The sequence below is a fragment of the Bufo bufo genome, chromosome 1 (assembly GCF_905171765.1).
Source record: "Bufo bufo chromosome 1, aBufBuf1.1, whole genome shotgun sequence".
Classification (NCBI taxonomy): Eukaryota; Metazoa; Chordata; class Amphibia; order Anura; family Bufonidae; genus Bufo; species Bufo bufo.
This window is the reverse complement of record NC_053389.1, coordinates 58,158,007-58,180,670: the sequence shown is the minus strand read 5'-3', so window position 1 is coordinate 58,180,670 and position 22,664 is coordinate 58,158,007. Positions and strand designations below refer to the sequence as shown.

General features: G+C 44.0%; 1 protein-coding gene and 1 long non-coding RNA gene across 2 annotated transcripts in view; one reads left to right on the top strand and one right to left on the bottom strand.

The window, feature by feature from the left end:
- The first annotated feature begins 7,749 nt into the window (after positions 1-7,749).
- Positions 7,750-22,664, top strand: part of LOC120995661 — a 29,867-nt gene continuing 14,952 nt past the window's right edge. Inside the window, exon 1 of the long non-coding RNA XR_005777644.1 lies at positions 7,750-8,942. This is a non-coding gene — a long non-coding RNA (uncharacterized LOC120995661). The remainder of the gene's footprint in view (positions 8,943-22,664) is intronic.
- The window catches only part of CBL (Cbl proto-oncogene), a 44,749-nt gene continuing 33,816 nt past the window's right edge, over positions 11,732-22,664 (bottom strand). Inside the window, exons 13-16 of the mRNA XM_040425006.1 lie at positions 21,125-21,277; positions 20,917-21,017; positions 19,399-19,566; positions 11,732-12,765 (exon numbers count right to left, since the gene is read on the bottom strand). Coding sequence (XP_040280940.1) covers positions 12,506-12,765; positions 19,399-19,566; positions 20,917-21,017; positions 21,125-21,277 — 682 coding nt within the window. The 3' untranslated portion in view covers positions 11,732-12,505. The remainder of the gene's footprint in view (positions 12,766-19,398; positions 19,567-20,916; positions 21,018-21,124; positions 21,278-22,664) is intronic.

Genomic DNA, 22,664 nt, shown 5'->3' with positions numbered 1-22,664 from the left:
ATAAATAAAAATGTTGACATTGTCTGTATAGACCGGCTCTATACAAATATCACATGACCTAACACCTCAGGTGAACACTGTCAAAAAAGTAAAATAAAAACCGTGCTAAAAAACATTTTTTTTGTCACCATACATCACTAAAAGTGCAACACCAAGCGATCAAAAAGGCGTATGCCCCCCAAAATAGTACTAATCTAACAGTCACCTCATCCCGCAAAAAATGAGCCCCTAGCTAAAACAATCGCCCAAAAGATTAAAAAAGTATGGCTCTCAGACTATGGAGACACTAAAACATAATTTTTTTTGTATAAAACTTTAATAAAAATAAAAAAAGTATACATATTAGGTATTGCCACGTCCGTAACGACCTGCTCTATGAAAAAAAAAAAAAAAAAAAAAAAACACGTGATTTAACCCCTCAGGTCTAAAAGCCATTTTTTTGTCACCTTACATCAGAAAAAGTGTAATACCAAGCGATCAAAAAGTCATACGCACCCTAAAATCATACCAGTCATCTCATCCCGCAAAAAATGAGACCCTACCTAAGACAATCACCCAAAAAAAAAATAATAATATGGCTCTCAGAATATGGAGACACTAAAACATGTTTTTTTTTTGTTTTAAAAAAAGGTGATAGTGTAAAACTTTAATAAAAAATAAAAATTATACATTAGTTAAATCGCCACGTCCATAATAACCTGCTGTATAAAAATATCACATGACCTAACACCTCAGGTGAACACCGTAAAAAAATAAAAAAAATATGAAAACTAAAAAAAAAAGCAATTGTGTGTCACCTTACATCACAAAAAGTGTAATACCAAGCGATTAAAAAGTCATACACACTAAAAATTGTACCAATAAAACCGTAATCTCAGGATGTGGGATCGGCGGCTGGCACCGTTACGGGGGGGGGATCGGCGGCTGGCACCGTTACGGGGGGATCGGCGGCTGGCACCGTTACGGGGGGGGGGGGGGAAATCGTTGGCTGGCACCGTTACGGGGGGGGGGGGGGGATCGGTGGCTGGCACCGTTACGGGGGGGGGGGGGATCGGTGGCTGGCACCGTTACGGGGGGGGGAATCGGTAGCTGGCACCGTTACGGGGGGGGGGAAATCGGTGGCTGTGTCATCCACAGATCCCCCCCATAAGTGTTCCTGTGTATTGTGAATGACCCCCAATACAGGGGGTGGGGGCTGGCATCTACAGTAGTTTTGTAATGGCAGCGGGGCCCAGTGCAGTCATTGTATTTTATTGCACCGGGCCCCGCTCACTGTACTAATCGTATCTAACTGCAGGCAATGTTTAACTATAGAACAGTAAGTTCAGGGAGATCCCTGGGCGCCGCTCTCCATGTCGGTATACTTAGTTTACATTTTTTATTCTAGTGAAAGGTCCTCTTTAAAAAAGTGGGTTTTGGAAATGTTCTGAAAATTTAAAAAAGGAAGAAGATTTGCTTCTAAACTTCTAAGGCTACTTTCACACTTGCGGCAGTGTGATCCGGCGGGTAGTTCTGTCGTCGGAACTGCCCGCCGGATCCGCCACTGACTGAAAGCATTTGTGAGACGGATCCAGATGTGGATCCGTCTCACAAATGCATTGCAAGGACGGCTCCGTCTCTCCGTTTGTCATGCGGACAGACGGATCCGTATTGTATCTTTTTTCACATTTTTACCGGTCTGCGCATACGCAGGCCAGAAGGACAGATCCGGCACTAAAACATTCCTATGGGAAAAAATGCCGGATCCGGCATTCAGGCAAGTCTTCAGTTTTTTTCGGGTTTTATCTTTTGCCTGATCAGTCAAAACTACTGAACTGAAGATATCCTGATGCATCCTGAACGGATTAGGGCTCTTTCACACCTGCGTTCTTGTCTTCCGGCATAGAGTTCCGTCGTCGGGGCTCTATGCCGGAAGAATCCTGATCAGTTTTATCCTAATGCATTCTGAATGGAGAGAAATCCGTTCAGGATGTCTTCAGTTCCGGACCGGAACGTTTTTTGGCCGGAGAAAATACCGCAGCATGCTGCGCTTTTTGCTCCGGCCAAAATTCCTGAACACTTGCCGCAAAGCCGGATCCGGAATTAATGCCCATTGAAAGGCATTAATCTGGATCCGGCCTTAAGCTAAACGTCGTTTCGGCGCATTGCCGGATCAGACGTTCAGCTTTTTCTGAATGGTAACCATGGCTGCTGGGACTCTAAAGTCCTGGCAGCCATGGTAAAGTGTAGTGGGGAGCGGGGGAGCAGTATACTTACCGTCCGTGCGGCTCCTGGGGCGCTTCAGAGTGACGTGATCACATGGATCACGTCATCCATGCGCATGGGGCGCTCTGACGTCATTCTGGAGCGCCCGGGGAGCCGCACGGACTGTAAGTATACTGCTCCCCCGCTCCCCACTACTACTATGGCAGCCAGGACTTTAATAGCGTCCTGGGTGCCATAGTAACACTGAACGCATTTTGAAGACGGATCCGTCTTCAAATGCTTTCAGTTCACTTGCGTTTTTCCGGATCCGCGGGCACCTCCGGCAAATGGAGTGCACGACGGATCCGGACAACGCAAGTGTGAAAGAGCCCTTACTCTCCATTCAGAATGCATGGGGATATGCCTGATCAGTTCTTTTCTGGTATAGAGCCCCTGTGACGGAACTCTATGCCGGAAAAGAAAAACGCTAGTGTGAAAGTTACAAGAAAATGATGGAAGCGAGCACTCGCTCTATGGCAATTACTCAGATTTAATAGTTAAAAATAGGTTAAATGATTACAATTCAATATTTATAAGAACAGTATTAATAAAATAATATAAGATTAAATGGTCGATCATATACATGACACTAATGGAAATATCGCACACATCATTCAATATAATTCATGGAAGAATTGGTTGCCATGCATAAATGGTTCTCCAATGGTGACCTAGTGTGAAAGTAGCCTTAGCCTTCTAACATCCCCAAAAAATAAAAATGGCATTCATAAAATGATCCAAACATCCAAGAAGACATATGGGGAATGTAAAGTAGTAACTATTTTTGGAGGTATTACTGTCTATTATAAAAGTAGAGAAATTTAAATTTGCTAATTTTTCCAAATTTTGGGTAAATTTGGTATTTATAAATAAAAATGAAATGTTTGACTCAATTTTGCCACGGTCATGAAATAAAATACATGGAGTGCAGAATTATTAGGCAAATGAGTATTTTGACCACATCATCCTCTTTATGCATGTTGTCTTACTCCAAGCTGTATAGGCTCGAAAGCCTACTACCAATTAAGCATATTAGGTGATGTGCATCTCTGTAATGAGAAGGGGTGTGGTCTAATGACATCAACACCCTATATCAGGTGTGCATAATTATTAGGCAACTTCCTTTCCTTTGGCAAAATGGGTCAAAAGAAGGACTTGACAGGCTCAGAAAAGTCAAAAATAGTGAGATATCTTGCAGAGGGATGCAGCACTCTTAAAATTCTGAAGCGTGATCATCGAACAATCAAGCGTTTCATTCAAAATAGTCAACAGGGTCGCAAGAAGCGTGTGGAAAAACCAAGGCGCAAAATAACTGCCCATGAACTGAGAAAAGTCAAGCGTGCAGCTGCCAAGATGCCACTTGCCACCAGTTTGGCCATATTTCAGAGCTGCAACATCACTGGAGTGCCCAAAAGCACAAGGTGTGCAATACTCAGAGACATGGCCAAGGTAAGAAAGGCTGAAAGACGACCACCACTGAACAAGACACACAAGCTGAAACGTCAAGACTGGGCCAAGAAATATCTCAAGACTGATTTTTCTAAGGTTTTATGGACTGATGAAATGAGAGTGAGTCTTGATGGGCCAGATGGATGGGCCCGTGGCTGGATTGGTAAAGGGCAGAGAGCTCCAGTCCGACTCAGACGCCAGCAAGGTGGAGGTGGAGTACTGGTTTGGGCTGGTATCATCAAAGATGAGCTTGTGGGGCCTTTTCGGGTTGAGGATGGAGTCAAGATCAACTCCCAGTCCTACTGCCAGTTTCTGGAAGACACCTTCTTCAAGCAGTGGTACAGGAAGAAGTCTGCATCCTTCAAGAAAAACATGATTTTCATGCAGGACAATGCTCCATCACACGCGTCCTAGTACTCCACAGCGTGGCTGGCAAGAAAGGGTATAAAAGAAGAAAATCTAATGACATGGCCTCCTTGTTCACCTGATCTGAACCCCATTGAGAACCTGTGGTCCATCATCAAATGTGAGATTTACAAGGAGGGAAAACAGTACACCTCTCTGAACAGTGTCTGGGAGGCTGTGGTTGCTGCTGCACGCAATGTTGATGGTGAACAGATCAAAACACTGACAGAATCCATGGATGGCAGGCTTTTGAGTGTCCTTGCAAAGAAAGGTGGCTATATTGGTCACTGATTTGTTTTTGAATGTCAGAAATATATATTTGTGAATGTTGAGATGTTATATTGGTTTCACTGGTAAAAATAAATAATTGAAATGGGTATATATTTGTTTTTTGTTAAGTTGCCTAATAATTATGCACAGTAATAGTCACCTGCACACACAGATATCCCCCTAAAATAGCTAAAACTAAAAACAAACTAAAAACTACTTCCAAAAATATTCAGCTTTGATATTAATGAGTTTTTTGGGTTCATTGAGAACATGGTTGTTGTTCAATAATAAAATTAATCCTCAAAAATACAACTTGCCTAATAATTCTGCACTCCCTGTATGTGATGAGAAAACAATCTCAGAATGGCCTGGATAAGTAAAAGTGTTTTAAAGTTATCACCACATAAAGTGACACTGGTCAGATTTGCTAAAAATGGCCTGGTCCTGAAGGTAAAAACTAGCTTGGTCTTGAAGGGGTTAAATAAGCTACAATACAGAAAAAGTCTCTGCCCAGTGATAGATTTATTTTAGAATGCTGTTGTAGAACTTCATGTGTATTGGTATTCTACAGTGCCATCTAGTGGTAGCCATGTTTAGCACACTCCACATCTGGTATACCCTTTAAATAGTCTGCTGACAGAGAAGGCATTTGTCACAATGAGCTGTTTTAGATCTTAAAATTAGGTCATTTATGGTCCACATAATCTCTTATTTGAATTATCATTACATTTAACCCCTTAAGGACGCATCTAACTTGGTCATTGAAGCACCATTCTTTTTTTGCATCTCTTTGTTGCATGAGTATACAAGCACGGTGGCTCAGTGGGTAGCACTGGTATCTTGGAGCGCTGGGGTCCTGGGTTTAAATCCGACCAAGGACAACATCTATATGGAGTTTGTACGTTCTCCCAGTCTTTGCGTGAGTTTTCTCCGGGTTCTCCGGTTTCCTTCCACACTCCAAAGACATTCTGAGAGGGAACTTAGATTGTGAGCCCCGTTGGGGAGAGCGAGTGATGAGAATGTCTGTAAAGGGCTGTGGAATATGTCAGTGCAATGTAAGTGCATAAAATAAATAAAAATATTAAGGCCTCTCACACAGAACTGTATGTATTTTTCAGTCCGCAAAACACAGATGACGTCCATGTGGCATCCATTATTTATTTTATTTTTTTGCAAACCTACTGACTTCCATAGGACCGTATATTTCGACCATCAATTGGACATGTTCTATCTATTGTGGAATGGACATACGGATGCAGAAAGAGCACGGATCATCTGTGTGCTTTCCGCATCAGTATGTCCGTTGCGCAAAAGACAGAACATGTCCTGTTGATGGCAGCAAATGCAGTCCACAGACCCATTAAAGGGTAACTCATGTTTTCATAAAAAAAATAAAAAATTTTTTGGCATATGTTACTGCAGCAGCAGGATTATGCATAAAGCAGTCTTTAGTTTCTTCACATACCACTGTTTTCCTTGAGTTTTTCCCTTAGTTACGGCTGTTTAAACATTTACAATATGAGGATCTTCTCAAGATGGCTCCTCTGCCAGTTCTCTGAGGCCAAAACTGCTTTCCATCACTTCCCATACACACTTGCTGTAGCCAGCAGCTTCCTGCCAGCCAATCAGATTGGATTACTGGGAGACACACCTCCTCACTCTGAAACCTAATGCAGTATGAAGGACCGCCCCTCTGTCTTCCTAGCCGGAGACAGACAAGCCCTAGCAATGGTCTTTTAAAGGGAGCAGTGGAAAGGGACAGAGGACATTAATGAAAGCTGTTATTGTACGGTAATTACAGATCTTCTGACAATCACTGACAGACTAACTCAGGTATACATGCCTAGCTCTAATAAACTAGCAAAAAAAATAAAAAAAATTAAAATAAAAAATAATAATAAATAATAATAATTATTAATAATAATAATAATATATATGACAGTTACCCTTTAACGTCAATAGGTCCACAAAATTAGCAAAAAAATAAAATGGATGCAACACGGCTATTATCTGTATTTTGCAGACAGTCGTGTGCATGAGGCCTAAGACACTGTACACACAAAGCCTATGCAGATCAAGACAAACAGGCATAGAGCGCACACGCATGTCGAGACAAAGTCCATGACAATTAAACCAGACCAAAAAAAATTTATTTTAAAAATAATTTTCTCCCCAACAACTTGTACAGAAAAAAAACAAAACTGAAAATAAAATAAGAAAAGCTCTTTAGTTAAACAGAAGAAAGTCATTAAATAAATAAGCTGTACTTTTTTCTTTTTAGTATAATCTACAATCGTTAGAAGAACACAGGCATAAAATACAAACATATCAGTATGAGGGAATTCACGGGGGCCCCTCATACGTAAGAATATTTACCTTTGGGGTCTTGATAAAAAAACAAACAAAAAAACAAAACAGAGGCTTCTGGTCATGAAACATTCAAGCTTGTAACACTGCGAACACCTGGGGCGCAACAAACTGCATCGTACGCTGGTCACTCCTCAACACCAGCAGCTGCCAAGTTATCTTCTTTACAGGTTCATTTTTTTTTTTTTGGGCGGGGGGGGGGGATTTTTTTTTTTTTTTTTTTTTACTCTCAACGTCTTGTGTTTTTTGTTTTTTTTCCCCAGCCTTTTTTTCCTTCTACTATGGGTAAACACCCAGGGACCAAAAATTTGCCTGGAAACTGTCTTAATTAGGGTAGAGTCGCTTATAGATTTTGAATGCTGTTTTTGTGGCATTTTTTTGCACTGTAGTTTTTAGCGTCAGCTCCAGATGTTAGCGTAATATCTATGGGAAATATGAAATGCAGGACACAAGCAATTTTGGTGGTATGTGTATATATATTTTTTTAAACGCTGCATGTTGAAGTTTTCGCCTGAAATGCGCCATAGCGCCAATAGCTTTTTTTTTTGCCGCTAAATTGAGGTCTGCTTCTGAAGTGGCATTTTACTTCTTGGAAGCGGATTGATCGTTTTTTTTTTTTTTACTGAAGTCAGTGGGGAAGTGGAAAAAAAATAAAAAAATGCTAGTGGTTTTAGAAACGTTTTTAGTGGCATTTCCACCACCAAAAACGCTTCTGAATTATATTCCCAAGAAAAATCCATCGAAAACCTTTGCTAATCCTCTGCTAAAAAGCTTGTAAAAATACTCCCCTAAAGCCGCCATCGAATAAGAAATTAAATACAGAACAAATCGTGTTTTTTTTCAGTGGCTTTTTTCCTCTCACTTGCAGTGCGTTTTTTTGGGGGTTAATTATTTTTTTTTAAACTCTAAATGCTCTGGGTCTGTTTTTTTTTTTGCTCCAAAGCCATTTTATATATTTTTTTTGGCCCTGCTTGTAATAAACGCAATGCTGTGCAATAATGGCAATTTGTGTTGCATTTTTTGCATGGTGTTCTATCAGAAAGATCTAAAGAAAAAGTAACGTCAGAGGAAGAGGTCCATACTTCCCTGCCAAAACATAAAGGGGGAGATTTCTCAAGACTAGCACTTTTTTGCACCAGTCTTGATATCCCCTGCGCTGCCAGAGGTTGCACCTAGTTTATGATGAGTAATAAATTAGGTGCATCCTCCGACAGTCCGTGCACCCAAACAAATCTACAGCAGCTCTGAGCCGCCGAAGATTGAGCTTCATTTGTGCCAGAAAACTGGCATAAAAAGAAGATAAAAAAGTTTGTTAGGGCAGCTGGCCACACTTTTTTTTTTTTTTAAATGTAGTACATAGCATGGCAACACCCTTAAAAAATTCTGTGGTTTTTTTTTGGGGGGGGGGGGGGGGGGAATAAATCTGAGAAAAAGTGGTGCCTATGCTGCAAACCCTCTATACTTCCTCTTACCGGTTTTATAAACCACTGCAAATAAATGCATCACCAGTGATAGCAGATAATGCGGACATCTCAATGGTCGAAGGTCTCCCAGCCATGAAACGCCTAAAAATGTAGCAGGAGCTACAGAAAAGGAGAACAAAAATCCCACAGCATGAGGTAATGACCGAAAGTACATACCCTGTCCTTTAGATGGAAATTAATTTTGACCCTCTAAAAATTTTTTTGCTTGGAGTCCTCCATGTATGCGGCAACAAAAATTCTGATACTGGTCACATGATTTAAAAAGTTGAAGGAAAAAATTTTATGAAAATAAAAAATGGTAACAGACATGTAAAAGGAGGAAGACCGGTCAACCGCTCAAAGACGACCGGTCAACTCTCCTGACCTATTTTAAGTAAATCCTTCCACATTATATAACCGTTCTGAAGCATCTTTTCTCATGACTCTTGTGCTGCGACGTATTATTATTACTCCAAGAAAGGTGTGGCAGATGGGTGTTGGCACAGTCCAATCTATTCAGTACGGATTGGACAGACTGTGCAGGGACACATCCCCAACTGGTAACACCCAGATGTCAATTTATTCATACACTTCCAGAAGGAGTAACAGAGGAACGGCACAATTCAGAGTTTAAAGGAAAAGATGGGTCCCCTCTAATGTAAAACAAATCTAAAAAGCAGGAAAAACATGTTGTGCAGGGATAAGGAAACCAATTTACTGGACCTTTCAGCCAGGCTGGCAGCTGTCGTAGATTTCTGCTTAGGAGCGCGGACTGCAGGAGGATGCGTCCAATTTATGACTAGGCATGCACCTTGTCGTAAATTAGGCGCATCCTTCGGCGTCCACAGGGGGATATCGAGACCAGCGCATAAAGCAGCCGTCTTGATAAGTCTCCCCCCCATCGTTCTAGCTTTCTTGTGGAACAGATCTGCAGAAAGCACACAGATACTTTCCAAATCCGCATGTCCGTTCCGCAAAAAGCTAGAACATGTCCTATACGTGGCAGCAAAATGCGGACGCAACACAGACGGTAGCCATATTTTTGCGTTTCCTCAATTTGCAGACCAGAACATACATGCGCTTGTGTGAATGAGGCCTCAGCTTTACTTCGTGCTTCTCTGGGGTATAATTTTACTTTATCTTGTGGGGGTAGGGGGGAGCAAGAGAAAACTACAGGTATCCATACACATTAGGCCTCATGCACACGACCGTTGTTGTGTTCCGTTCCGCAAAATGGGGTTCCGTGATCCGTTCCTGTTTTTGTTTCCGTGTGTTTTCCTTTATTTTTGGATCACCAGACATGAAGGAAAGTAAAAAAAAAGTCTAAGACAAGTTTGCCATGCAACTGATAGGAAAAAAAACGGATGCGGGTGACAATCTTGTGTGCCTCCGCGTTTTTTAGCGGTCCCATTGACTTGAATGGGTCCGTGAACCGTTTGCCGCGAAAATAATTGGACAGGTTATATTTTTTTGACGGACTGGAACCACGGATCACAGACGGCAAACGGTGCATTAGCCCAGTTTTCAACGGACCTATTGAAAGTCAATGTGTCCGCAGAAAATCACGAAAAACGGCACAACGGACACGGAATAAAACAACGGTCGTGTGCATGAGGCCTTAGGAGAAGGTCGGCTGACTCGCCGATTCCAGCAGGACTGGCCGACTGATGTGCATGAGGGTGTCCTGAATCCTCCGACACTAGATGCCAAGGCATGTTGGATTTCAACATGCCTGCTCTTTTGCTCTCAAGGGAGATAAGAGGCCACCTGAGATGTCTGACCGCGGTTTTCTTCCATCTTGCTGCTGTGTGTATGTAGCTGGGAAGAATCGCTGTCAGCCATACAAGTGTTAGGCTGACAGTTACCAAAATATATGTCCAGCTTACGTCTAAATAGATACATGTGAAGGAACCAGTAAAGTGGTTATGAAGAGCATTAGGCCTCTGTCACACAGCAGTGTCCGCGATGACGTACGTGAAAAGATGTCAGTGGTTCATCCGAGAATGACCAGCGTTTGGTCCACATGTCCATTTTTTGCCCTCTGTGTTCCACAGACACTTCTAAGCCGAAAATTAATTTCCAGAGCATCTCGTGGCAACAATCCATGAAAAACAAACAAACACAGTGGGTATCCATGTTTTTCACGGACCCATGGACTATAACAGGGTTGGCCAACCTGAGGCTCTCCAGCTGTTGCAAAACTACAACTCCCAGCATGCCCAGACTACCTACAGCTATCAGCCTACAGCAGGGCACGGTGGGAGTTGTAGTTTTACAACAGCTGGAGGGCCACAGGTTGGCCCATGCCTGGACTATAATGTGCATGAGGAATCCGTAATCATGGACAAAAATAGGGTGTGCTTCCGTGGTGTCGCCACAGACCCGCGATCCGTGGAAAACCACTGATGTGGGAATACACACGACCGCTGTTTTGGTCCGCATCCGAGCAGAAGTTTTTGATGCGGACAGCACTCCGTGTGCTGTCTGCATCTGTTGTTCTGTTGTCCGCAAAAAAAAAAAAAATATAACCTGTCCTATTCTTGTCCGTTTTGCGGACAAGAATAGGCAGTTATAGTAATGGCTGTCCGTGCCGTTTCGCAAATTGCAGAACGCACACGGATGCCATCCGTGTTTTGCGGATCGCAAAACATACAACGGTCGTGTGTATGAGGCCTTAAAGTCACGTGCAGTCCATGGAGACCATGAATAGAACATGTCAGTGATTCACTTACGTGTGAAAGATGCCTCGCGCTGGATCACTGGGCCATCTGGATATATATGAAAGGTAAGTACAGCTCAGATTTTCACATAGATAGAACCGCAAGTGGAGATCCTCCCGTAACTATACTGTCCAGAGTAAGAATGGCTACAATAGATAAATCTGTACGTACCTTTTACATACATGTGTGTATATACACATTTTACATACACATAAATATGCTGTATATGTTACATATGTATACAGAGAATTACAGAGTTGCACAATCATCGGTATACTTGGTGATGCATGTAATCTGGGACCAGTGAATCATGAATGATGAGGAGCCCATCAGCGGTGCTACATCTTCACCCCTCCTTTCCTTCCTTCCTCCCTGCACAAGCACCCCCCTCCCCCATCATTCACCCTGAGTTAGACCTCTTTCACACTACCGTATGGCTATTTCAGTGTTTTGCGGTCCGTTTTTCCGTTTTTTGTTGCCGTTGGGCATATACAGTATACAGTAATTACATAGAACAAATTGGGCTGGGCATAACCTTTTCAATAGATGGTGCCGCAAATAACGGAAACGGATACGGAAGACATACGGATACATTTCCGTATGTGTTCCTTTTTTTGCGGACCCATTGACTTGAATGGAGCCACGGAACGTGATTTGCGGGTAATAATAGGACATGTTCTATCTTTCAACGGAACGGAAACGGAATGCATACGGAGTACATTCCGTTTTTTTTTTGCGGAACCATTGAAATTAATGGTTCCGTATACGGACCGCAAAAAACAAAACAAAAAAACGGTAGTGTGAAAGAGGCCGCATTAGTTCACTCCTAAAAGTTGGGAGAACCCAACTTCCGGAATGCGTCATTTTAGTCACAGGATTCAATTATAATGATAAAATAACACAAAATACACAGCAGGTAACAGAAACCCGGGGCCTAGCGGTATTCGGAATATGATCAGTAAATGCCAACCGTTTTAAAAGGGCCGTCGTGAATTTTATTCCAAGGCAACATGATTTAAAATATCGGTGAGGTCCCCCATTCTGCATCCATACAGGATGACGGTGAAGTATATTAAATAACACTGAATTGTTATATAAAAAAAAAAATGGGCGAAAAAGTCAATTCTTGCCTTCAGAGCGGAACTCAAAAAACACAAACTCATAGGGCCTATCGTTAAATAAAAAAAATAAAAATAAAAGGGTCGAGGGTGGAGAAAGTGGGTTCAGTGTATCCATGATAATCACCCGAGCCAATCAGAGCTTCCCACATTCGCATCGTCAGAAAGGCTTTCTTTCCAATGACAAGAAGGAAATGGGGGAAACGGAGCTTTCTTGAACAGTGCATTCTGATTGGTTAGGAATCACCTGATTTGTAATGCTTATCAGTGGGCAGGCTTGTGCCCGTACCCTGTATGCTTCCAGTTAGGGGCGGAGTACGGACAATTTCCTCCTATTATCCGTGTACCCACACAGTTAACCCCCACTGGTCCCATAGCTGCTCCCTGCTGACCATGAGCTTAAGGATCAGAGGTGCACTCTTGACTCTTCTCGTGACACGGTGTGTGGGAGTTTTCGTGGATCCGACTGCTATGTAGCCACGTGAGGAGGAGAGGGTATGGCCACGAACTCGCGAAGGATGTTCCGGGCCATTTCTATGTTGTTATGAGCGATGAGCAAGGCTTTATTCACATCCTGTTGAGAATAGCCCTGGTTCAACAAACTCTCAATCTCACTGGAGAGCGGAGCAGACCCTGCATCCCCAGCAGGCGCAGGCCGGCGCTCAGAGTTCATCCTCCTCGGGAAGGGTTTTGGTGGACGCTCTGGAACAGCTGAAGACTCGAAGGCCCCTGCACAGAGGAAAAGATTTGATAAAAGGTCAGGTTTTATGGAATCCTAGCAACATTCAGAGTCAGGATGCAGACCTGCAACAATATCACAAAGGCAATGGACGGCGTAGACCAAAAATGATAAAAATAGATGTTTAAATAGAGGGTACCTTAAGTAAAAAATAAAAAGGTTCCACAATGTTAATTTCTTCATTTATTTTCAGGTTTGTAACCTGGTCCTAGTTTCAGACAGTAAGGACTCTCTTACACGACCGTATTGGCTTTTTCACTGTTTTGCGGTCTGTTTTTCACGGATCTGTTGTTCCGTTTGGTATATACACAGTATACAGTAATTACATAGAAAAAAATGGGCTGGGCATAACATTTTCAATAGATGGTTCCGCAAAAACGGAACGGACACGGAAGACTTACGGATGCATCCCGTTTTTTTTTTGCGGGCCCATTGACTTGAATGGAGCCACGGAATGTGATTTGCAGGCAATAATAGGACATGTTCTATCTTTCCGTTTTTTTTTGCGGAACCATTGAAATGAATGGTTCCGTATACGCAATGCATAAAAAAAGCCTGCAAACTGAAAAAAAAAAAAAACATGTGTGCAAGAGGTCTAATACATGCTGGATCTGTGTGCCCAGGATGCTGCTGTTTTCCCCTGCAAACTGTCTTGTGTGTGCGTTGCCTTCCTATCTACACCCTGTGGGGGCAGCCCACCATAGATGCTTTCCTCCCTGTCCAAACTCTGAACTGTCATATGTACAACCTCCTACCTCGACCTGCTGCCATCTCGAACACTGAAAGAAGGGAAGGTGGGAGAAGGGAGTTGTCAGAAACAGAAGCAGTTCTCTGCAGAAGCAGTGTTTTGATTTCACACCATGCAGTATAAATAACATGTAAGCTCTATTTTCTGTGTCAATACGATTACAGCGATACCAAAACTTATCAAGGTTTGTTTTATTACTTTTGGACAATAACAATTATTTGTTTTCCTGTCATCACAGTCATAGATCTAGGACATTTATGTAGACAGTGCTGTAAGGCATGACAGCCTGTGATTAGCAGGACAAATTGTAGTTTTCATTTGCATTTTTATGGTGCAATCAACCCTTTTGATCACTTTTTATTCTATTTTTTTGTGAGGTGGGATGAACAAAAAGATAGTTTTTTAGTTTGGCTTTTTTTTTTTACTACTGTTTCTATTTTATAGATTGATCACTACAGATGTGCTTTTTTTCCCCATTTTTCTAAAAACTTAATAAAGTCTTTTAAACTTTTTTTTAAATCCAGCTGTTGCATCATAAGCCATGACCTTTCCTGCAAGCCACACCACTTAATACTAAATAAATGTAGTGCAAGGCACAGTATACATACATACACACAGTATATAGTTTTACATATTTATATTTTTTTTGTTTTATAATTCAGGCTTTATTTGCATATGTCAAAAGTGTGAAATAGACATTCAACTGACTTGTTTTCTATTTATACTCTTAAAGCCCATCTGTCAGCAGTTTTGTCCCTATGACACTGGCTGACCTGTCACACGTGCACTTGGCAGCTGAAGGCATCTGTGTTGGTCCCATGTCCTTATGTGTCCGCATTGCTGAGAAACAGGATTTTTTGTGCTTACCTGTAAAATCCTTTTCTTGCTGCGTTCATTGGGGGACACAGCTTCCACCCTGTAAGTACATTGCTGGCACTCCTTGATGGGTGCCTCAGATTCTTGATTCTGACCCATCATCGCCTTTCTTACTTTTTATTGCTTTCTGTTGGCTTCTCCTGGCGGCGCCTACTGCTTTTGTACAAACTAATCAGCTCAGTGTGTGCAGGAGGGGTATAGCTGAGGGGAGGAGCTAACACTTTTTTTTTGCTTAATGTCGCCCCCTAGTGCCAGCAGCTATACCTATGGTCTTCCGTGTCCCCCAATGAACTCAGTGAGAAAAGGATTTTACAGGTAAGCACAAAAAAAATTCCTATTTTTCTCGCTCGTATCATTGGGGGACACAGAAGACCGTGGGACGTTAAAGAGCAGTACCATGGGGAGGGAACAAGAACAGAACGAATCCAAGGCCGGTCATAATGCCCCGCACAGAAATACAGGGCAGGACAAACCTGGAACCCTGAAAAAAGGGACAGGAAGAATCCTTCCCAGGAAGGCCAGCAAGAGAGCGGCTGAATACACAGGCTCCCGCTGGGCAGAAGAAGAACAGTCCAGTTTAGGCTACTTTCACACTGGCGTTTCTGGGTCCGCTTGTGAGATCCGTTTTAGGGATCTCACAAGTGGCCCAAAACAGATCAGTTCAGCCCCAATGCATTCTGAATGGATAAGGATCCGCTCAGAATGCATCAGTTTGGCTGCGTTTGGCCTCCGTCGCGTTTTTTAGACGGTCACTAAAAACACATTTTGCAGTGTTTTGGTGTTCGTCTGACTATGTAGAGCCAACGGATCCATCCTGACTTACAATGTAAGTCAATGGGGACGGATCAGTTTTTCACTGACACAATATGGTGAAATTGAAAACGGAACCGTCCCCCATTGACTTTCAATGTAAGTCAAGACGGATCTGTTTTGACTTGGATTTTTTAATTTTTTTTTATAAATAATGCAAACAGATCCGTTCTGAACGGATACAAGCGTTTGCATTATTGGTGCGGATCCGTCTGTGCAGAAACAAGACGGATCCGCACCAAACGCGAGTGTGAAAGTAGCACACTAGAGCCATCAGACAGACAGAACATGGTGTGAGGAGAAAAAAAGAAAACTGATTGGAAGACAAACTAAAAATGGAGTCTGGATATCAAGGGACAGAGAAGTGCAGATGTGACAAAAATTTTGACCAAGTAGGGGGTGCCAGAAGGCAAGGCCCCAAAACCATAACAGGCTGCCAGAAGAGAAAACCACTCCAGCGGGACCATGACGAACAAGGCAGGGCTAGAGAACCTAGATGACAGGCATGAAAATGGCCCACAAGAAAAAGTTCTTGAGGGAGTGAAGAAAGTCAATGGGAACAAGGCAGTGAAACTGACCCAAACCACAAAAAAAAAAAAAAAAAAAAAAAAAAAAAAAAAAGGGTCCTCCAGAAGCAAAGACGTACGCTTCAGACCTACGGCCAAGGGGTTTGCTGCATAAGAGTGTTCCTCAAGGGGAACGCCAATGTGTTAAGTAGAGATAGGTAGAGGAGGACCTTTAATTTCAGAATTATGATGAAGAAAACGGGATGAAACTATGAAGGTTGTGTAAACTCATCAGACACTGTTGACCACCACTGCGGAACAACTCCGCCTAAAGAAGAAAAGCATGGGGTTATCCGAGGAATGCACAAAATGGGCCGAAAGGAACCAGAGATGGCATAAATACTGCGCCAGGAAAGGAGGGCGGACACCGAACGCCACAAGTCTCAGAAAAAAACAAAAACTGGTAACAGAACCAATACCACCCGGGCAGGAACTCTACAGCAGAAAGGGGGCATACGAGAACTCTATGGCTATGGAAACTGGCCGAGCGGGCAGAAACACTATCTGGAGAAAGTGCAACTACTCGCCCTGCGGAGGGGGAGAAGTAGATGAGGCCGAGGCGGCTCAGTAGGGAACCAGCATTTAGGGGTGACGACCGCTCTACCCAGGGTGCCATGGAAACAATTCACATATGCAAACTGAATAAGTGCATACCCAAAACCACAAAGAGGCAAAGCTGATACTGTCACCGTAGTAGATGGTAGATGCAATGCACTACATGCGAAGGGAAGAAGGCGCAAAGCCAGCGCCATAGAAATTGGAAGGGTATACCATGCACAGAAAACCATACTAATACCCACGAGAAGTAAGCAAACCCACCAGCTGCAGCATGTCCTGGTCTGGGCAGATGACCGCACTATAGGGAACAAGAGTACCTGTCAGCCAGCGCCTCAGGAACACCATACATATAAGGCCTGGAGGATCTATCGCACCCGGAGATGGCGGAACATGAGCACAGTGCCACCTGTGAGAGAAGGAAATGGGGACAATCACAGCTACAACTAGCGAGAATGTTCCACCACTAAAAGGAGGAATAGTGCGCAGATACCGCACAAAACGCCAGGGCCGATACTCCACATGGAGAACGGAGATGCGATAAAAACGAGATGCGATAAAAACGATGAACACAAATACTCCGCCTGGGAGTCACACAGTAGTAGCTACGGAACAGGAGTAGCCATAAAATCTTTGGCCAGCGCAAGGCTGCCTCATGGGGGGGGGGATAGTATGGTGTAGTCACAGTATGCAGTAGTAGTGCCAAAATACCACCTATGACGGCGGATAAGGCGACTGTAGGGACTGAGTCTAGCTATAGGCCATCCATGGAACAGGATGCAATCCAACAAGGAAGAAGTGAGAGTAGTCGCGGTTATCAATGTTCAACCAATTACTCCACCTAAGAAAGACGGAAAATACGATAGGATGGACAGCTTCCAGAGTTAGGGAATCACTCAGTTGATGGCAAGAGGGGAACCCGACAAGATGTACCGGGTCACTGGTAGTGTAAGCACTACTGGTTGTGCAACTAATCCGCCAATAGAAGGTGGGGTAATGCTACAGGATCTACATTATGCAATTGTGGTGCAACTAATCCACCTATAGAAGGGGGAAATCCTAAAGGACAGATGATAACCAATATTAGTGCAACATGACGTATGGTAACAGGTGGAAGTGCAGTTACCCGCCTAATGGAGGAGGGTAATGCGATAGTCTGTATAGGAACCAGTGGTAGAGCAACTACTCTATGGAAAGAGGGTACCTACCACAAAATGTACAGTATCCAGTGGTAGAGCCATTACGCTGCCTATGGAAGGAAAACAATGCGCTCTGATAGAACAGTTTTGCGCTCTGATAGAACAGTTCCTGCCCAGAAACAGTTTTGAACATGATGCCTATGTAGGCCGCAGAGCCGTGGCCTCGAGTACAGGCGGGGCCGACCAGAAGAACTTCCAGTTGGGGCGGCAATGCAGGGAGGGAGCGGGAGAGCAAACCTGCGACATACCCGGTCAGACAATAAGCCGGCCCGAAGCTAGGGAACTGTCACGGGGAGCCGGATGGGGGGTAGGCCACAGAGAAGCCGGGGCCTCAATTACCAGCGGCCCCAGTGGAAGACATGGACCGGAACGCTGGGAATAAGCAGAAGGTGGCCCGAAATGAAGTCTAAAGCCCCCCCCCCCCCCAACAGACCTCCAAGGGTGATATTTACATGGAAAAACCTGAGAAGGAGGGAGGAGGAATGGGGCCTTGGGGACTGAGCGAATACTCACTTGTCTGGTGTTTTCTGCCCCCCTGGCTCCAACCGAGTCACCAGCTTCGGTGTGTTACCCCTTGGTGAGGGTAGAGACACCGGCAACAGAGGGGACTGGTGACCCAAAAGCTGGCGGGATACAGAGGCTTTAGGAACCTCTGGTCCTCCTTGCCTTCTGGAGACTGGGAACAAGCAGCGGGCTTGGGGGCCCCCTGGACTCCCGCCTCTTGGGTGGGAACACAGGCAGACCTGCAAAGCAGGGAGGTCTACCTCCTACGGACACTAAGCTAAAACTGATTAGCTCAATGTCTGCAAGAGGGGTATAGCTGAGGGGAGGAGCTAACACTTTTTTTTTTGTTTAGTGTCGCCTCCTAGTGGCAGCAGCTATACCCATGGTCTTGTGTGTCCCCTAATGATACGAGCCAGAAATCTTGTTTTAATATATGCAAATGAGCCTCTAGAAGCAACAGGGGCGTTGCCATTACACCTAGAGGCTCTGATCTCTCTGCAACTGCCGCGTCCTCTGCACTTTGATTGAAGGGCCAGGCAGTGTGAAGAGAAAGCAGAGCCTCTAGGTGTAACGGTAACGCCCCTGTTGCTCCTAGAGGCTCATTTGCATATAATAAAACATCATGTTTCTCAGTAATGCGGACATATATGAACCTGGGACCAACACAGATGCCTTCAGCTGCCAAGTGCACATGTAACAGGTCAGCCAGTGTCATAGGGACAAATCTGCTGACAGATGGCCTTTAAGCCACATCAGTGCTGCTGCTTGTTCATTCTGGGAAATGTTGGGAGTATCAGACAGCCCCCCCCCCCCAATCAGTAGGGGAGAACTTACCATAATAGGACCAGCATTTTAAGGCTGGATTCACAAACTCCGGAGGAAACCCAGAAGAATTTTTTTATTTTGCTGCAACCCTCACCTATTACAATGGGGGGGGAAATCTGACAACATTTGCAAGAATTCTGTAGCAGAACCCCCTACCCTCAAAATGATACTTATCCATTTTTAATGGCCATTAAAAATGGATGCAAAACAAGCCATTAAAATCTGGACGGATGGCCAGAAAACACATGCACACACTGATGCAAAATGGCCATGAAAAACTTACATTGGATCCAATCTTCCACTTTTTTTTTTTACTGTCTTGTGAATGTACCCTAAGGCTAGACCATGGACTTAAACAGGCAGACAATGAGAAGGACAATAGACCCAGGTTATTTCACATGCATTAAGACCACTGATATCAGTCCTAAGATTAACGCAAGAAAAATCTTCTAGTACGAAAAAAAAAAAAAAAAAAAAAAGTGCAAATATTTTTTAAAAAAAAATTTCAAAAAAATATATTTTTTTTTAATCACCACGTACCTGCTCCAGGGTCTCTTCCAGGGGGCATGGAACTAAAGGCAGGTACGGCATTAGAGATATCAGAGAGCGTGCGACGGGCTGGAGCCATTGGTAAGTGGGGCTTTGGGATATCATAGCCATCATCCTCATCATCCTCAGGCCCATTGCTGGACACGGCACAGCATTCTTCTGCATTAAGAAGCAAAAGCAAATTCTGTTATCACACTGTGCTGCTACTAAGCTCAGATTACTCATTACTTCGGCACGTTTTTTCACATCATTTCCAATCATTCCCGATAATTAGCTCTTGCTACGTCGTAGCATGATTTCTGTATTGCTTCTTCTATTTGTTTTTCTGACATGCCTGGTAAGGAGCTGTTCACACTTTATTTCTACATGGTGGAGGCAGATGTTGGGGGTATTCCCTGATTTGTACCTCCGATGTAGCCACGCCACCACTCTATTGCTGTATAGTCTGCTACACTGTCCTATGCAGAATAAAAAACAAACCAAAAAAAAACAAAACATAACCGTATCCTTTGCCATGGGTTTCTACGGGCAACGTCTGCCGGATCCTCCCAACAGACCGGTGAACAGGCGAGATTTGTTCTAGCTCATGTGCATACAAATTCCACTCTGGATTAGCTATGCAAGCGGTGACTTCTGCAAAAACATCCCCTCCGCAGGAATAAATGCTGCATGTGAAAGGGACATCCTCTGACCACAGAAGCCTTTAACAGGATGAAGCAGGGGTGCAGAACATGACCACAGGATCAACCTACGCAAGATCGGTCTGCACACCTTGGAGGAGCAGCAGCGGCATCAAACTGGCACGCACAGGTCTACCCAGGAGCTTATAGGGAGATTTCTAACATTTGCAAAGCCCTTAAGGGTCCAGTCACACCACTGCGTCCGTTTTGCTGCCAGTAAACCGCAGATCTGTAAAAAACTGGCCTATCTTCTGCAGTTCAACTGCACAGACCCGAAGGTACAGGGAAGCCATATGTCCCATCCTTTGCAGCACGTGGATGTACCATTCATGTTTCACAGCGCAATATGATCCCCCACTTTACAGAAATGGGAAGGTTGGAGTTCAAGAAGCCCTCTAAATTGGCCCTGCTCCTGTTTTTAACATTGCTAAGGGTTACGGTAGTACAGTGAAAGCCCATAGCAGCCTATTTATTCTGTAAAGATGGCTCCGTTCCTGGCGCTGCATGATCATGTGACCTGCAGTCTGACCGCCGTGCTAATACAGCCGCTCTGTCAGCTGGAAGTAAGCTTCTCTATGCAGGTCTATGAGAGCCCCGGTGGGAGTCTGAAACTTGCACGATGGTCAGACCGCAGGTCGCAGGATCCTGCAGCACCAGCACTTAATAAAGGGGGGGCTAAAAAAAACAAAAAACTGAAAGCCTTATTTAAATGGGAACATATATGTGCACATAGAATGACCGGGGACACACCAATGACTCATTGGCCTCTGATGTCAGCCTTGACCTGAAAAGTTATAGAAATTTGACGTCCTAAATCTACAAGCCTTACCCGCTTCTCTCCCCGGCTCCATAGCCACTGGTGCGGCTTGGCACTGGATGTTGTACATGGTTTCATATGAATCTCCTTCAATCAGCTGATCACCAGGCCTGCTAAAGAATGAATAAAAAGGAAGCAAAAAGGTGTAAGTACTGTATGCAACCCAAACTACCATGACGTAGGTCACAGCACTCCAGGCGTTAAATGTATGCAGGATCACCTCATCCCAGGAGCCAACACTTCCACTGGCCTCTTCGTCTCACATTTCGGTACCACAGGGGGATTTACCGGCCGAGAGGATGGGCACATATACTCCGAATCGTCAGCACTTTCTGAATGATCTCCTAATGGAGGTTTTGGCACTGGGAATGGCCTATAATGGAAGAGGATTGACGGAGAAAAGAAAATATTTCTTGAGAAACAGCAGAGACCGCAGAAGAAGAATCAATCCGAAGGGTGTATTCACCGTACACAATTCTCCACCTCACTCAATGCACTTCCTAATAAACACTGAAATTTTTTTTAAAAAAAAGACAGCAGCTCCCATTAACTATCATATAAAAAAATTCAAACTTTTATGTCAGAAGTTTTGATCGCTGCCGAGATCCCCACTAATTACTAAAACAAAGGGGCAGCCGCTCGCAGCCGAGCGCTGTGCTCCTAGATCTGAGGAGCTCTGCTCGGTCGTCCCAAGAGCCGAAGGAACGACGCACGGATCCACGGACAGTATACCAGTCTGTACACCGATTGCCAAGGAAAAGCGAGCAGAGCCGAGCTGAAACAAATGGGCAAAGTGCTCAGATCAGGGCAACTGCGCCATCATTTTAGCAATTGGTCGGATCTCACAACTCACAAACTTTTGACAGAACACAGGATATCCATATTGCCTGTAGTGTTTCTATAAAATGCAGAAGTCCCAGAACGCCAACTTATCGCCTATCCACAGAGAACGTGGGCCCCTCATTTGAATGGAGAAAGAGGTGATCCTGCCTCCCCCATTGAACATGCACGCTGCCGCTCCACCGACTCACTATGGGACTGCTGGAGATAACCAAGTAGGACAATCTCTGTCCGTCCAATAAACACTGAATGGAACATCAGCGTACATGCTAAACCGCCACCCAATTCAAATGGGGCGCACGGAACCCCATTCTTATGATTGGCGAGGTTCCCAGCACTTGGACACCCACCAATCGGACACTTGCGTCGCATCCTGTGAACAGGCTATGAATTTTCCCTTGATGTAGGAAAAGTGATGAAGCAAGAATCTGCTTTTCCGCCTTTCAAACCTCCAGGCGTCTGCCATGCTCAGCTGCAATCTGAATTCAATTTCCTCCAAAGACATTTCCTGCCTTACAGCTGAGTCAGGTTTTGCTGAGAATTTCTTAGCAATGTATTGTGATGCAAGGACATAAAACAAAGAAAGGAGAACAGAAAGCAATGACCACAGGACCTTCGAGTAATGAAAAGGGCACACTGCAGTCCTCCCTAAAATCAAAAGGAATCATATATTCAATTTTAGATCAATTAAAAAGGAGATGCCGTCTCTTCTGATTTTAGTAAATACTTAGGGACAGATTTATTAAAGACCGGCATTCTAGATGCCGGTCTTAAGACACCTTTAGCTGGCGGTGGATGCGCCAAATTTATGTAGAGGCGTCAGCCTTCGTTTAGGGGCTTATTCAAACATCACGGACATGTGCTGTCCATGCGAAAAGTACATATATGCATTGATTCTGGGGTGTTTATTCTAAAATCAG